General features: G+C 39.3%; 1 protein-coding gene across 2 annotated transcripts in view; it reads right to left on the bottom strand.

The window, feature by feature from the left end:
* The window catches only part of ALDH1A3 (aldehyde dehydrogenase 1 family member A3), a 48794-nt gene that overhangs the window by 19526 nt on the left and 11905 nt on the right, over positions 1 to 17363 (bottom strand). Inside the window, exons 4-7 of one of the 2 annotated variants that reach the window (XM_036735417.1) lie at positions 12979 to 13108; positions 12248 to 12309; positions 7783 to 7911; positions 3958 to 4071 (exon numbers count right to left, since the gene is read on the bottom strand). In XM_036735417.1, coding sequence (XP_036591312.1) covers positions 3958 to 4071; positions 7783 to 7911; positions 12248 to 12309; positions 12979 to 13108 — 435 coding nt within the window. The remainder of the gene's footprint in view (positions 1 to 3957; positions 4072 to 7782; positions 7912 to 12247; positions 12310 to 12978; positions 13109 to 17363) is intronic. The other variant, XM_036735418.1, reaches the window with a different exon arrangement.

Raw genomic sequence — 17363 nt, 5'->3', positions numbered from 1 at the left:
AAGTTTAGACTGGTCTCCCCATTACCAGAGAGTAATGGAGGAAATGAGAGGTTCTAGTAGAGTTAACCACATGATGTGGCAGCCCCCCAAAGCTAATGCGATTGTAGGCTGCAATTAAAGAGTGAAAATGGAATTAGTCATAAAGACCTGAATTCAAATCTTGCCTCAGAAATGTACTAGCTGTGTGACCCTGGATAAGTCCTTTAACCTCTATGAGTCTCAGCTTTCTCATGTGTAAAAGGGGGATGATAATAGCAGTGACTTTGCAGGGTTCTTATGAGGATCAAATGAAATAGTGTGTGTAAAGCCCATTGCCAATTTTGCAGCTCTGTATATTAGTTATTATTATAGTCTAACTATATTCTGCCCTGGTCAGACCACATCTGTTCTGTTCTGTTTGGGACACTGGTAGACCATGTACAAATGGGGACAACCAGGATGGCGAAGAGCCTCAAGATCGTAACAATAGATACTATGGACTCATGCCAGACTGGGATTCATCACTGTGCTGTCCCAAGGTTGAAGGTCCTTTTCAAATACCTCTCCCTGGCTCCTCCATCAAAACTTACCTGTCCTATCTATCCTCTTCCCTCAGGACCTTATTCTCTCTGTCCACTAAAGTGTTCATCAGAACTAATGTTTCAGCACTCCTACTTTTACATTAAAAACTAAGCTATTAGGAAATAATTAGCAGTAAGGCAGTGAGGTGGCCTGGATAGAGTGCTGGGCCTGGAATGAGACAACTCATCTTCCTGAGTCCAAATCAGACCTCAGACACTGACTAGCTGTGTGACCCTGGGCAAGTCACTTAACCCTGTTTGCCTCAGTTTCCTCATCTGTAAAATGAGCTGAAGAAGGAAAGGCAAATTGCTCCAGTATCTTTGCCAAGAAAACCCCAAATAGGGGCATGAAGAGTCGGACGTGACTGAAAACGACTGAAAGACAACAACAAAAGTGGAATGAGTTATGGTTTTGAAGGGCTGACTTGCTGAAAAATGAATAGACTTACTCTGCTTGGCCCCAGAGGGCAGAACTGAGACCTCAGTGGAATAGTGGAAGTTGTAGAAGGAAATTTGAGCTTGATATAAGGAAGACATTTCTAGCATTGGAGCTATCCAAAGATTAAATGGCCTGCCTCCAAGGTGGTAGATTTCCCTTATAGGAGGCCTACAGGTAAATGCTGGGTGGCCACTTGTTAGATATATTATAGAGGATTTTTTTTCAGGAATGGGTTAGATTAGATGGCCTTTGCTCTTTCAACTCTGAGATTTATTGAGTCTGAGGTGGGAAATTCAGGCTAATCTATGGCAGGCTCCAGAAGGGAATCTCACCTAGATAGATATAAATATTGCATTAAAAAGAACCACCCATGCAGGCAGTCTCACATCTTCACATATGCAAAGAGCTAGCTTTGCATATTTGTGCCTGAAAGGATCATCATAATGGGCTAGTTAATAATGGCAGCTAAAATTTAGGATAAAAAATACCCAAAGCCTGAAGAGAAACAAGTAAATCTCAGAATACCAAGTGAGGGAACAGTTATATTTGTGCATAATGAAGGCATCTGAATACAAGAACAGAAAAGAAAATTGTAGAATAAGTTTTTTTTTAAGGCAAAAACCATGCAATAAGCCTGTCCAAGACAAATGACTTAGATTATTCAACTCTCATATCCTGTTTATATTTAAGCATATTTTCAAGAAAAGGGGTTTCCAATCTGCCATGTTAAATAGAAAATACAGACTAAACAACTAGGAATAGAGGAACTGGTTATCTTATTCTCTCAGAAAAGAAATAAGATTCTTCAGCATAGGGACTGTTTCATTTTTTGCATTTGTATTCCCAGCATCAGGCACATAAGAGGTATTTGATAAATACTTGTTTACTGATTATCTTAGAAGAGGTCATTCTAAGGAAATGCTTGCCAAGTTATATAACACTTAGCAGTAAGGTGTGATCTCTTAAACGTAACAGAAGGTCAATTAACCCAACCAGTTTTTTTCAGTAGAAAGGCATAAAACTTAAATAAAATACAAGGTTGTAGGTTTGCACACAACTAGATCATGTTTATCAAGAGGAAAGGCCTAGTATCATGATTGGGAGCAGTATAACTGCATTTTAAACACCAGCATACCCATGGGTCATGGACCAAATGAGATCTGGAATAGTTCTCAGGTGAGGATATTTCTACCTAAGGAGAGCAGTGAAAGAAAAACAGGGCATGCGTAAGTGAATTATTTATGGGTGGTGTTTAGGTACATTCTTATAGTGGAATGCACTTAGGGTGACATAAAATCGAAGAAACAAATCACAGAGAGACCAAAGCTTGCTTCTAGAGATAAAACAATTCAATGGACCACCAAACTCATCCTTTAACCTTAAAATACTAAATAGTAGAAGTACATTTGCATATCATCATCATTACCAGCTAGCATGTTAGGAAAAAATGGGCGTGTCTCTCCCTCCATAACCATTTGGATACTACCCTTTCTCTCAGAGGTTCTAGTCCTATGATGAAAAGTATTCAGTAGTAGAATCATATTTAAAGCCATTTTCAACCTGGCACCAGACTGATTTTCCAGACTATTTTATAGTTATATTTCACACTATTCTCCTTCATGCACTCTACATTTCAGCTAAAATGGACTCCTTGCTATTCCTCAAACTTGGCATTCCATCTCCCACCTTCATGCTTTTATATAAGCTGTCCCCCAGTCACAGGATGTGCTTATTTCTTGCCTCCACCTGTTAGAATCTCTCTCTTCCTTCAAGACTTGGCTCAGGTATTACTTCTTACACAAGACTCTCCTCATCCCCCAAGCTGATCTCTCTGCCTTCAAGTTATCTTGTATTTATTTATGTGTGTACTCGTAATCCCTGGATATAATGTAAGCTATTAGAAGGTAGGGATTATTTTTCATGTTTTGTCTTTGTAACTCCTGTCCTGTAACAGACAGTGTGGTATATAGATAGAGAACTGACCTCAAAGCCAGAAAGACCTGTGTTCAAAGCCCCCCTCTGACACACATTGGCTGTTAGACTTAGGGCAAATCACTTAAACTCTCAGTGCTCCAAGCAATGAAGATTGTACATTGAAGAACAGGTGCTGATTTGCATTGACAGAGGGAATCCCCTCATATGGGAGTTCCCTCTTCCAGTGAAATCACAAGTCTAGCCCTTATCTCCATCACCCATCTCCACTCCTATCACAATGTTCTACACACAGTATGTGCTTAATATCAATAATTGCTTGTTGAATTTAATCTTAGCCCTCCAGATAGAGGGTTATTAGAAATAGAAATTGGAATGATTTTGTGGCTTTGAAATAAACAAGTAAATTAAAGCATTCATAAACAAATAGGTCTAAGTAAAAAAAAATATGGAAAAAAAGTTCTGAAGATGAAACTGAAGGATTGTTATGATTTTTGTAACATGGTAGAAATGAGTCTACATAAAATAGGACCTAAAAATGAACATCTCCATTTGTATAATGGAGGACATAATACTAATGTCTTATCCAGGCTAGAGAATCACAGAATCATAGGGTTAGAGTTGGAAAGGACCCTTAGATGTCATCTATCCTCACCTTCAAGAGGTAACTGAGGACCAGAAATATAAGATAAATTGGCCAATGTCATAAAGCTAGTGAATGGCAGAGCTGGAATTAAAATTCAGGTCCCTACATTCCAAATCCAGCACCTTTTCCCCTGGGCCATGTTACCTCCATTGAAATAAAAAGGAAGAAGTTCCTTGGTTGAATTATATTAGATTTTTTTTAATGAACAATATATTTTAGATTTGTATTTAGCTTGGAGACACATCAGGAACTTTTTAACTACTGAAAAATCTTCACATTAAAATAGAAAATAATCTAGCCTCCCAATTGTTTAGAACAAACAGATCCTTCTTTATTACATTTTTGACAAACACCAATATTTGGAGGAAAGGAAAGCATACCTCTGTTGATCCAGTAAAGGCTATTTTGTCGATCTTGGGATGTGAAGAAATTGCTGCTCCTGCTGTTGGTCCATAACCTGGAACTATGTTCACTACTCCTGGAGGGAATCCCACCTAGAAAGAAACCGAGATGTCATTACAAAAAAAAAAAAACAAAAACAACTACTCAGAGCCCAGGTGGGATGGTGGTAACTGACTAACCCAAGGATACAAAGGACATTGACTGGCATTACAATGTTTTGTGTAGTCTTGCTAAGATGTACTACATTTTAGGAGACCTTCAGACAAGGTATAAATTAATTCGTGTCATCTTTTGAAACTTGAGCTGTGATGTATAAGGGAACATATCACGCTCAGGTTACATTCTCATATACCATGGAAATTGACTCCATCCTATTTTCATAGAGCCCTGAATATCATTCATGGAAGTGTTTTGCACATTCATTCATCATCACTAGGAGGGGGATCAAAATCACTTTGAGATCTTCTACTAGGCTTAGATTGGAAAAAAATATTATAAAAAGGAAAAGACTTGTCATGTTGCATGACATTTTTCAAATTGCCCCATCAAGTATGAAGAGTCTTAGCCACTGGTGTTTATATGCAGTACTTTAATAACAGCTAGCATTTATATGGTGCTATCTAGTACTTCTTACAGTTTATATGGGATTTGCAAAGCCTTATTATCTCATTTTAACCTCATAACAACTTTGGGAGGTAGGTGCTATTATTATCTTCATTTTATAGGTGAGAAAACTGAAGCTAAGAGCTGGTTCAGAGTTTGGTGTGTCGTCGGAGGTCAAATTTGAAATCAGATCTTTCTGGCTGCTGGGCTAGTATACAGCCTAGTTACCTTAGCTTTACCTTAATTAACCATAGAGAAAAGTTTGAAGCATGTGCTCATAGAAAGGCCTAATTTCATGCTTCTCATGACTTTTTCTCTAGTTCATCATATGGAATTTCATTTATTAAATGCCTGTTCTCCAGACTAACAATAGACACTTAGACCTATACCCTGCTGTATTGAAGGTCTAACTTCTTACATAAAGCCTCTCCTGCTTTCTAGTCTCCAGTAATCGCTGCTTTCTTCCTCTTAAAATGATTTATTATTTTGGATACGTTCATCTGCATATATGTTGTATACTCTCAATAAAATGTAAGCTCCTTGAGGATAGGACCATTTCATTTTTGCCTTTATATCTTCAGCACCTAACACAATGCCTAGCACATAATAAACACCGAATAAATGTTTCTTGAATTTTTCATTTGCTTCTATGAGGTAGTTTACATTTTTCGTCAACTAGATTAGAAATGCCTCGAGGTCAGGGACAACATCTTAACCAATCAAGGGAAGGTAACAGCATTTATTAAGTGCCTACTATGAGCCAGGTATTGTGTTAAGTGCTTTATGAATATTATCTTATTTGATCCTCATAATACTCTTGCAAGGGTAGTATAACAAACCCCATTTTGCAGTTGAAGAAACTGAGGCAGAAGGTGCTAAGTGACTTGCCCAGGGTCACAAAGCTATTAAGTGTCTAAAGCTAGAGTTGAATTCTGCTCTTCCTCACTCTAGGCACAATGTTCTACCCACTGAATAACCTAGTTGCTTCCATCAATCACCAAGAATATATGTGCTAACTGGCAGAGATAAAAAGACAAAAATGGAATAGTTCCTGCCCTCAAGGAACTAATATTCTAAAGAGGGAAGACAAGAGGTGTACACACACATACAACGTATGTATACACAAGATATATATACAGGGTATGTGTATATACATAACCTTGAGAGGGAGGGCACTAGTAGCTGGGACATGAGGAAAGGCCTCAGACGAACAACAGCATTTGAGCTGAATATTGACGGAAACCAGAGAGTATAAGAGTCTGAAGTGAGGAGAGAGAGCATTCCAGGCAAGGAACACCGCCCCCCCCCCAATTATAAGGCACAGATACAGGAGATGGAGCATCATGTTTGGGGAAAATTAAATTGGCCAGTATGGCTAGACCATAGACTAGAGCATGGAGGGGAATAAAGTGAAAGAAGACTGGAAAGGTAAGAAGGATCTAGGTTGTGAAGAGCTTTTAATGCCAAGCAGAGGAGTTTTTGATCCTAGAGAAAAGAGGGCCAATGGAGTTTACTGAGTAGAGGGATGACATGGTTTGACCTGTACTTTAGGAAAATCACTTTGGTGACTATGTTGGAGGATAGATTGGAGTGGGAGGAGACCTGAGGCAGGAAAATCAATTAGAAGGCTATCACAATAGTCCAGGATCCACATACATAACAGGCACTTAATAAATGTGTTGAATGTGCTATTGTCATTTTCCAAATTGTGACAGAAAATAAAAATAGTTCTTGATACTATTGATACTTGATACAAGAACACTAAAAAGTGTTCTTGATTTTTCAATGTATAGTATATATACTATAGTATATATTGCAACTAGACTATGCCTTCTCTCAATCTCATCCACAGTGTCTCTACAAAGGGTAGGTACTCGATTATAATCAACTGAAACCACATATCACATTAGGGTGATACAAGCTTTCCAATGAATTATACTTGTTGCCACAGAAATTAATATGCTTAGAGGTGACCACATTTGGGGAGATATAATAAGCTTTATCTTTACTTCCTCCAGAAAAGTTCTTAAAACAGACTTGCTGGTTTGGAAGGCACAAGCCAAACAAACGTGAATTAAGTCTCCAGCATCATCAGTACAAGGCCAAGTGAGAATCTGGTGAATTATGGATTATTTTAACCTACTCTGTTTGCAATAATGTAGGCATGTCAAGTGTGACAGTAAAGCCAAAAACCAGTTTTCCAACCTCTTGCCCAAGGAAGAAAATAAGCATTTACTAAGCATCTAGTATACACTAGGCACTGTGCTAAGCATGTTATAAGAACAAAGTCTCTTCTCTCAATTCCTGATACAAATATAAAGCTAGTAGCAAATACCCAAACTATGTTGTGAGATTTGTCTTTGAGGATGTGCCTTGTTCTTTGTCCTAGAAATAGCCTATAGAAAGACTTAGCTGTTAGTGATTGTAAATTACTTGAGCTGGAAAGCACCTTCTAAATCAATGTCATCTGTACCTCTCATTAGACAGGTGAGGAAACTAAGGTGGAGCAAAGTGACTTTGCCATTGTCATGGACTTGATGGGGAGAGGGTGGGTTTGGCAGAAGCGGGTAGTGGTTAGAGTCCAGGTCTCCTTATTCTGATACCAGTGAGTGTTTTTTCTCTGCTGTACTACTTTCACCCTTTCCCTCAACTCCCAACTAAAATAAGATAAAACCCAAACCCAAATTATTTCAATTGAATGTAAATTATTTTTGAAGTCAAGACTTTTGTCTACTGGGCTTGCTCTTGTGTATTGATTTTAGCCAGAACAAGCAAGATGACATTAGATCACCCCTTCCAGATAGCTTTTCATCCCACAATGGCAAAGCCTGATGAACCTCCTACATATTCTGTTCTTTTTCTGATAACCTTCCTTAGCATTCATTCTCTTGTAAATTCAGTAAGCAAAACATTTGGTTCTAAATTATTACATTGAACCCATAATAAAACTTAAGTGCCCTCATTAGCCTGACTGGAAGGAATAGAGTTTCTTCTAATTCAGCAACCATGAGCAATGGAAAAAAAACTAAGTTGCCAAGCAAAATTTAGAGAGTGATATCCTGCCTACTCAACTGTAAATAAGTTTGCAACACTGGGTTAGGTAAATCTTGATTGGAGCAGTTTTATCTTGCTCAATGGCTCAGTTCCTAGGAGTGGGTATGCTGTCAAGGACACAAAATATTTTCTTTTGGACATCCTACCTCTTTGATCAAAGATCCAAGATAAAGTGATGTTAGGGGTGTCTGCTCAGCTGGCTTAATAACGATGGTATTCCCACAGCACAGGGCTGGTGCCATCTTCCAAATAAGCATCATCAATGGGAAGTTCCACTGAAACAAAGCAGACATTGTCTTGATGTTGGCTTTGGAGAGAAATGGTCTACACATCACCCCTTTCCCTTCAGTGACATCTACTGGCTAAGAAAGAAACACGGAGTGAAAAGGAAGACTTGGTTGGTGCGGGGAGGTGGACCTTTGAAAAATGGAACCATCATTTATGTACCTGGACAATCATGGCGCCACTGTTGGGGTGGACTAATAATAGTCACAGTGGCTGTTTCCAGTCCCAGTTGAAAACACTCGCCTTTTAGTCTAATAGAACTTACCTTACAGTTTTGTTGTGAGGATCAAATGAGTTAATAGGCAATGTGTTTTGCCAACCTTAAAGCGCTACGCAAATACTAGCTATTGTTATCAGGTATGGTCTATAAAGGGTTAAAAAAGTTCTATCACCTGGTTCCTTTTTTTCTTCATAGAATACATAGTTCTAAAGCAAGGATTCTTAACCTGAGGTCAATGATTTTTTAAAATTGATAACTATTTTTAATATAATTAATTTCATTTGTAATTGTATATAAAATTTATGTATTTTAAAATGTTATTCTGAGAAGGGATCCATAGGCTTTTCCATCCTGCCAGAAGGGTCAATGACACCCACAAAAATTAAGAACCCCTGTTCTAGAGGTGGAAAGGGCTTCAGAGGCCAGAAATAATTTTGTGGGTCCTGATGAGACAGAAAGAAATCAAGTATTGCCAAGAGCCAGACAGCCAGAAGGGACCTTAGTTAGAGAACATCTCATTGAAATCTTTAATTTTACAGATAAGAAAACTGAGGCTCAGAAAAATAGAATGACTTGCCTAAGGTCACACAGTAAATGTCACAGTCTATCTTCAAACCTAGTTCTAGATCTATGATCCAGAACAAACTCCAAGTTCAACACTCTTTCTATAATGCTATGACCCCTCTATGAACAGAATAATTTAATTTCTATCCCCTCTGCCCATGCCTCTCCTTTTACTCCTCCCTCTCCCCCAACAAACCAACCAAACCAAGCAAAAAACATTTACTAGGAACCCACACTGTACTAAGTACTTGGGATATTTAAAACAAAAGTCAGAGTCCTCAGGGAGCTTACATTCTAAGAGGAGAGAGAGAGAGAATGCACAATGTGGGACACATATGAAGGCAGTCTTAGGGTACAGCTAGAGCAACCAAGAAAGATCTTGTGAAGAAGGTACCTCTTGAGCCAACTTGTGAAGGAAACCAAGGACTCTGTGAGGCAGAAGTGAAGGGGGAGAACATTCCAAGCATGAAAGACAGCCAGTTAAAAGGCATACAAAGAGATGGGACATGGAGCATTGAGTGTGGGGAACAGCAAGCACACAGACAGAAGTACTATGTAACAAGGTTGAAAACCTAGAAAGGGGCCAAGTTGTGAAGAGTGTTAACTTCCAAACAGAAGACTTTACACAAGATCCTAGGAGAAATAAAGAGCCACTGGAGCTCATCGAGTAGGGATGTAATGTGGTCAGATCTGTGCTTTAGAAAAATCTCTTTGGTAGCTACATGGACAATGATAGTTTACAGTAGAAAGAGACTTGGGGCAGGAAGACCAATTAGGAGGTCATTGCAATGATCTAGGCAAGAAATAATGAGGACATGAATTAGCCTGTGAGTGAAGAAAAAGAGTGGTAGGTAAGAAATGTGAAGATAGAAATGATAAAATTTGGCAATTGCCTGGCTATGTGGGGTCAGTGAGAGTGACAAGTCAAGGAGGACGTTAAGGTTGCAATTGTAGAGGACTAGAAAGATGGTGGTGCCCTTGACCAAACCACATACGTTATCTCATTTGATCCTCACGACTACCTTGTTCTTTGCTATTATTGTTATCTTCATTTTACATTTGAGGGAAGTAAGGTTTAAAGATTGTGACTGACTCCGAGTCCTACAGGTAGGCATTGTGTCTGAGGCAGGATTGAAACTCAGGGCTTCCTGATACTAAATCCATCACTCTGTCCACTAACCATTGTACAACTTAGCTTGCTGTAGTAGGGAAGTGCTTAAGAGGGCTTGGGAAGATAATGAGTTTCATATTGGATACGTTGAATTTGTGATACCCACAGGACATTCAGTTCAAAATATCCAATAGGTAATTGATTCTGTGAGACTAGAGTTACACAAAGAGACATTTTCTAAATATAAAGACTTGGGAGTCATCTGTAGATAGTTGAACTTATGGATGCTGATGAGTTCCCCAAGGGAGAGAGTAGAGAAAAGGCTTAAGACAGAATGATGGGATATACCCACATATATGGGAGAGATTTGATAAAGATCCAGTAAAGGAGACTGAGAAGGAGTAGTTAGAGGGGTAGGAGGAGAACTCAGAGACAACCGTGTCACTAAAACCCAGAGAGGAGATGGAATCCAGGAGGATAAGGTGGTCAAGAGTAGCAAATGATACAGAGAAATCAACAAGAATAAGGACTATGGAAAAGGCCATGAGATTTGGCAATTAGGTCACTGGTAACCTTGGAAACAGCAATTTCAGCTGAGTGGAAGCAAATGAGTTTCCCAAAGTAGGACTATATTTGACCAACCATACGACATAGGCTCTTTAAGTCACAGATAGGCAAAAGAAGAAATAATCAGCATACCAACACCTTTCTATAACAGATCCCGGTAGGGCTGGAGGAGGTGGCCACCTGTATGATTTGTAGTTATCACAAGGACCAGCCTACTCATAAATTACTCCTCCACCCACCGATCAGAGCCTAAAATTCCCACCAATCAAGTCACTAATGGATTAAACAACAAAAGAAAGGTATTGTCCTCAGGGGGTCATAGTTAAAATGCCATTAGAAGGGATTAGTTTATCAGATTAGCTAATTAATACCTTGGGCTTTGAGAATGATAAGACAGATAACATTTTGATATCTGAGAGGAAGCATGGCAGCCCCAGGGGCAGAAACCAGTGTGAGGGACCTGGCTAAGGATGGTAAGGCCTCCAAAGAATTGATCCAGATAAAACAGAAAGGCCAGGTGAGGATAGTAAAGGAAATAACAACAACAAAAAAAATAGGGTCAGCTATAGATATTGAAATCTCCCTGTAAAGACCACATATGAAATAATAGCCACCCAGACATTTAATGTACAGGTCTCCTAGTAGGTAGCACATGTGGTTCATACTAAATGGGAAATCATGTTTACATTTAAGTATACATTTAAGTGGACCTGCCAGTGTTTCTGATCCCATTACTACTCAGTGTAAAACTGTCCATTGATTTTAACTATCTAGAGCTATGGTGGCTCAAAGTCATATTGTGATCAGCTACAATAGGCTTTGGAGACCACTTAATCCCATCTCTTATTTTATAGATAAGGAAACTAGGCCTGGTAATGGAGACATGGAGTCTAGATTCCAAATCTACCTAATCTCAGGCCTGTGCCCTACAATAGCATGGCTGCCTTCCAGTGAGCTACATCTCACACCTTCACACAAGAAACTGAACACTTTCTCATTGATTAGAAAAGGATAAGGATAGGAACTAGAACTGTGATTTCATAATCATAGAGAACTCCCGAGGGAACTCCCTCTTCCAAAGCAGGTTGGCACCTTCTCTGCAACTTATAGTCACATAGAGCAATGAGAGGCTAGGTGCTTGTCCTAGGTCACATAACTGGGATGTGTCAGCAGTATGACTTGAACACAAGTCTTCCTAGCTTCAAGGCTATTGATTAGAATTTGCTCTAATTCACAAACTGTTTATAGCTTTCCATTCAAGGCAGTAGCCTATACCAATCATTCTGGACAAACAGGAGGTCACTGCAATGGAGCCAATGTCCTCATGATGCCAGAAAAGAAATTAGAGTTTGGTGCCTAACTTTCAGCCTTTCAAGAAACCAACTTAGGTTCATTAATGCTACAGAGTGAAAATTCAGTTTACTCAACTCAGTGGATGTACTCAATAGATGTATTCAATACGTGAAGCCTTTCCTGATTCTCCCAACTATTAGTGTCTGCCCTCCCTGACTACTTTTTATTTATGGGTATTTATTATCTTTTTCCTCATTCCAGATATATTTCTCTATGTACTTATTGTTTCTCCAAAGCAGAATGTTAGTTTCCTTGAGAGTATTTTTTTTTGTTTCCCCAGTGCCTACCTCGGTGTCCAATAAATGCTTAATTGACTGAAGAAGAGAAAGTCTAAGAGTGGCTTGCTTTGGTCAATTAATTTTAGTTCAACAATAATATTTTATATCGAGACATCAATTCCTAGTTTCCACCGTACTTTATAGGCGCCATCCCCCTTGAACAAAGCAAAGTTGCTGGACATTGGTTCAAAGCAACTGAGGCATCATATCTTTGGAGAAGCTAGTATACTCACAGGGATTATTGCTCCACATACGCCTATTGGTTCGTGCCTGGTAAAACACACAACGTTTTCATCTGTAAGAGAAATGAGAGAGGGGGAGAGGAAACACATGTACATATTAACCTGGGATAATAATTCCAAGTGTTAAGCAAAATCTGAAAAGGATTCATGTGGACCATAAAAAGTTAATAGGAAGCAACTGGAGTTGATTAGCGGGGGGTATGATATGTCTGACTATAAAAAGTAATCCTTGGCTGAGCATGGTGGTGAACACCTGTAATCCCTGCTGCTGGGGGAGGCTTGAGGCTTGTGGATCACTTGGGCTCAGGAGTTCTGAGCTGCAGGAGGCTAAAGCCAATCATATGTCTGCACTAAATTGACTACCTACATGGCAAGCGTTGGAGAGCAGGGGCCTACCAGGATGCCTAAAGAGGGGTGAATTATTCAAAAAGGGAGCCGTTTAAAGCTTCCAAGATGACCCACAATAGGATCCAGCCCATAAATGGCCTCTGCCCTCACAGCGTCAGGGAGATATGGGAACTCAGTATCTAAAAGTTAAAAAAAACAAAACACAAAAACCAGATGATTTTTAGCTCAAATTCACTTCAAGGCCTCTGGAGAACAAAAGCTGTATCACAACTGAATGTTGTTTTCCTTTGAATAGTAACAGCAGAGATTCTGTCTTAGAAGCCTGGGCCGCAAGAGAGATTCAGAAGAGAACTTTCAATCCTACTCTAGCTTACCTGCTGGAATAGTTCTGCCATGTATCTTGTCCGCCCACCCTGCGTAGTATCTGAGTGTTTTGATACAGCCCTCCAGGTCAATGAAAAAGGCCTGAAGGAAAGGTTTTCCTGTATCCATGGTTTCTAGAGTCTGTAACAACAATAAAATGGCATGTCAGTTACTAAATCCAAGTTCCTGGTTTGTGAAATCTACATGAGTAAAGAGGAAAATACAATGTGGTCCTTGGCTTTTATTCTCCAGGATCCACATTCAGAGATGTACCTTCTTTAAAAAAAAAAATAAAGAAAGAAAGAGGAAAAAAAGTTGCTTGAAAATATTAAAGTCTGACGAAAGTTGGCAAGTACTGGTTTTATTTCAAAACACCTAAGAGTTGGGCCACTAGCCAGAAAAGGGGGATGAGTTACATGCATCTCAGTGGGACCACCCGGATTCAAAGCTAATTTGAAGCATCACTGGAAAGAAATAAAGTTTTGCATTTGATCTTCCATCTGAAGCCAAATGACTCAGCCCACAGAACAGCTTTAGTTGTTTAACCTTGTCATGTGGGCCTATTTGTTCACAGGAATCATTTTCAATATTGGGGCTGGCTTTAGTGTTTTTGATAAAATAGCCAGCCACTTTGTCTGGTGGCAGCTTTGGAAAGTGAAGGATAATGACAGAAAAAGAAAAAAATAAGATCTGGGCTTACTTAAAATAATGCTTTTTTCCCCCTCACACAGGCTGGCTTCTGTCACTGCAGAGTAACTGACGTTCTTCTGGAAAGAACGTCTCTGCACACAAGAGAAGCGCTATCCCCTGGTAAAATTAAATGTCTAAACAAAGATGAAATCATACTTTGCTGGTGTTCAAATACTAGTTCTAAATAGAAGCTGAATAGACTTTTCCTCCACGATAAGGGCGATTATTATCTACTGAGGCTGCTGCAGCTACTAAATGACGGGTTATTTTCTATTTTCAGCATCATTTTAAGAGAACCCTTTTTGTTCGACAGACAAACCCTCCCAGTTCAAGCTTTTTCTAAAGCCCTAACATTGAAACTTTCAGTTGTCCCTAAATACAGGAAGTTGCTGCACTGCCACATAGCCCAAGGCTCGACTTCTTGATAACCAGTAAATGATTGAGACGCAATACCCGGGCCTCTTCAAAGTCTGAGTCTCCATGTCTGTAAATGGTAAGACACTAATAGAGTCACGACATTAAACACCTGGTACTTAATAATAATCATCTCTCACGTTTACAGAATGCTTTGCAGTTGACAGAGCACTTTTATGAAAACAACTCTGTGATATAGGCAGTATAAGTATTATTTATTCCATTTTATTGAAGAGTTAAACTGAGGTTGGCTCAGAGAGTTCAAGTGATTTTCTCATAGTCATACAACGAGTGAGTGGAAGATCTGAGATTCAAATGTAGGTTTCTTGATTCCATGTCCTGGGCTCTTTTTACCATTCCACACTTTTCTTTTCTCTTTTCTTTTCTTTTTTTTTAAGGACACAACACTCTATAGATGGAAATGAATAATTTTCAAAATACCTTTTAGGGAACTCCATAGGTTTTTGTCAATAAATGAGGGGGCTCAGGCAAAAAAGGCAGAGCCTGCCCGCTGAGCATCACAAAGCAAATCAGTGCTGCAGCTGGGACTCGTCCTCCCATCTTCTGTTTCTAATTCTCAAGTGCCATCTACTAGACCACATTGTGGCCTCATATTGATGCAAATTTTGTTTGAAATTTTTGCTTTTCAAGGTGAACCTCAGGAATGATGGTTCCTGCCTACCTTTCCAGATGCATTTCCTATTACTGCCCTTCATGTACTATAAATTCCATGCAAACTAGCCTACTGGCTGTTCTCTGAACTCAGTGTTCCATCTCCCATTTCCTTGTCTTTGCACGGGCTGTTTCCAGTGCTTGAAATCCACTCCCTATTCAAATCCAAGTTTTGGAATTTTCTAGCATCCTTCAAGACGTAACACAGATGCCACCTTTTCTAGCTGAAGCCAAATGAGTCTGCCTCTAGAACTCTGAATCTTGTTATATAGCCTGTTTGTTCACAGTAATTATTTTCAATATTGGAGCTGGCTTCAGTGTTTCTAATAAAATAAGCAACCACTCTGTCCAGTGACGACTTTTTTGTTTCCCATGGCACAAACTTTTCATGATCTTCCCAATTGTTCATGCATTCTCTCTCTCTCTCTCTCTCTCTCTCTCTCTCTCTCTCTCTCTCTCTCTCTCTCTATTTACAATGTGCATTTATCTTGTATCTGGTCCATCAACCCCCACCCCCAGGTAGAACATAAGTTCCCTGAAGGCAGGGACTATTTGATTTTGGCTTTGTATCCCTAGCATAGTACCTGATACATGACTCAATAATGACACATGCTTAATAACAATAACAAGAATGATAATAGCTAGTATTTATATAGTGCCTACTATGTGCCAGGCACTGTGCTAAGTGCTTTACAAACATTATCTTGTTTGATTTTCCCCAACAACCCTGGGAGGCAGGTGCTATTATCCATATTTTATGGTTGAGGAAACTGAGGCAGACAGAGTTTAAGTGATTTGCCCAAGGTCACGCAATAAGTAAGGGTCCAAGGTAGGATTTGAATTCAGGTCTCCATGACTCCAGGCTCACCACTTTAGCCCTGTGCCACCTAGCTGCCTCTATTAAATTAATACATATTGATTGAACTAGATAGCCAAAAATGGTCACCAGTATAGGCCTACTCTAGAAGGCAAGGGGGCTTATGTTAGATGTCCCGTGAATTATCCTATATTCCTTCTCCTTTTCCTGAGTGGGATATTAGACAGAACATAGCAATCTATTAACCCCTGGAAATTACGCTTCTCAGATTAGCATCTGAGTTTGCCAGGTTTGTTTTGTCCAGTGGACAGAATAGTCCCCTAATCCCCAACCCTTAAAAAAATGCCATAGACAGTAAGACCAATACATCAGGTTTTGCCCATAGTTTAAATACCATTTGCATTTTTTTTGCTATTGCTGTATTTGGTAGCTCATAAGTTAACCACTCTTTAGTTACAAATTTTCAAGAAAAAAAAAATAACCAAACGAAAAGCTACCTTCTAAATAATTGGAACCCAAACTTGTAGTATATATACATATACATATATATATATATACACACACACACACACACACACACACACACACACACACACATACACGCACATATATATATACATATTTTAATGCTAGAAGAAAACTGTTGACATCATCAACTTTGCCATATGACTTGTTACAGAGTAGCCGATATGGGTGAGGTCCAGAGATGGAACAGCAGGTTGAAAAAGAGATTTAAAAAGCCAGCTCTGAGGGAGGACCCAGAAGTTGAAACCACAAAAAGCTACACTCTGTGATTAAAGCACATCAGTAATGGAGAGAATTCCAGGGACACCAGATGCACCCACATCTGTTTCTGAACATTTTACACCAGAAATGGGTAAACAGCTCTGTCAAAACCACTAAAACCGAAATGCTAACAAGACTAAAAGAAGCACTTCACTGTGTGAAAATGCTGCCGTCAGAAAAACCATATCAAGGTAGAGTTTGATAGGCATTTCCCTATGATGTGGTTTTTACCATACTTGCCAGTAATTCTCTTGTCCCCTTTCATGTCATGGCAAATGGATAGCTCTTATTTCTTGTGGGCAATATGATCCTAATGGCAAAGTAACTCTCTTCCTTCTAGTTATGAGTTCCTCCAATATTCCTTTTATTATCAAAACACAATTTTGTGAGAATAACAGGAAGGATAATGAAGGTTATCTTTGCACTGCTGTTCTCTAAGATGTTTACATTAACACTAAGGGTGGGGGGTACCTATGGTAGAGTCTATAACCAAGTTATTAGCCCATGTTGAGCTGTCAGACATATGAGATCATCTTGGTTAAAACAGAGATGTTTTAAAAAGCCAGTTTGGCAGCTTAAGAGTTGAAACTGGCCTTCTTTGCAGGAAGAAACCAGAGGCCTAATGGCAAGAAATGCTTACTTTGGTAGGGCACTAACCCTCACTCCCACTTGGGACAAGCTTGCCAGATGAACAAATTCAGAAGTAAGTGAAAGACTCCAGTTTCTGCAGAGACACTTATCCTGTTGCTTTCCTGATAGCAAAACTCCCATGAGTTAGATGTGAAGAGTTTGTTTTAGACCCACTGCCCTAAAGAAACAAGTTTAAGGGAGAAAATAGTTTTATTGTCTTTGTAGATGCTGCCCAAACCTCTTGAAAATGATGTGTAGTCTATTCCTCACCCTGCCATGGATAGGATATAACTAAAGAGAGGAGATCCAATTTTTTCAATGTAGTGGCCAGAAGGGAGATCATCTTATGAGGTATCTTACCATGTAATTTGTGGTTAAATTTGGGGA

Source organism: Trichosurus vulpecula, chromosome 8 (assembly GCF_011100635.1).
Source record: "Trichosurus vulpecula isolate mTriVul1 chromosome 8, mTriVul1.pri, whole genome shotgun sequence".
NCBI classification, from domain to species: Eukaryota; Metazoa; Chordata; class Mammalia; order Diprotodontia; family Phalangeridae; genus Trichosurus; species Trichosurus vulpecula.
Note: the sequence above shows the minus strand (reverse complement) of the source record. Positions and strands in the feature narration are given on the sequence as shown.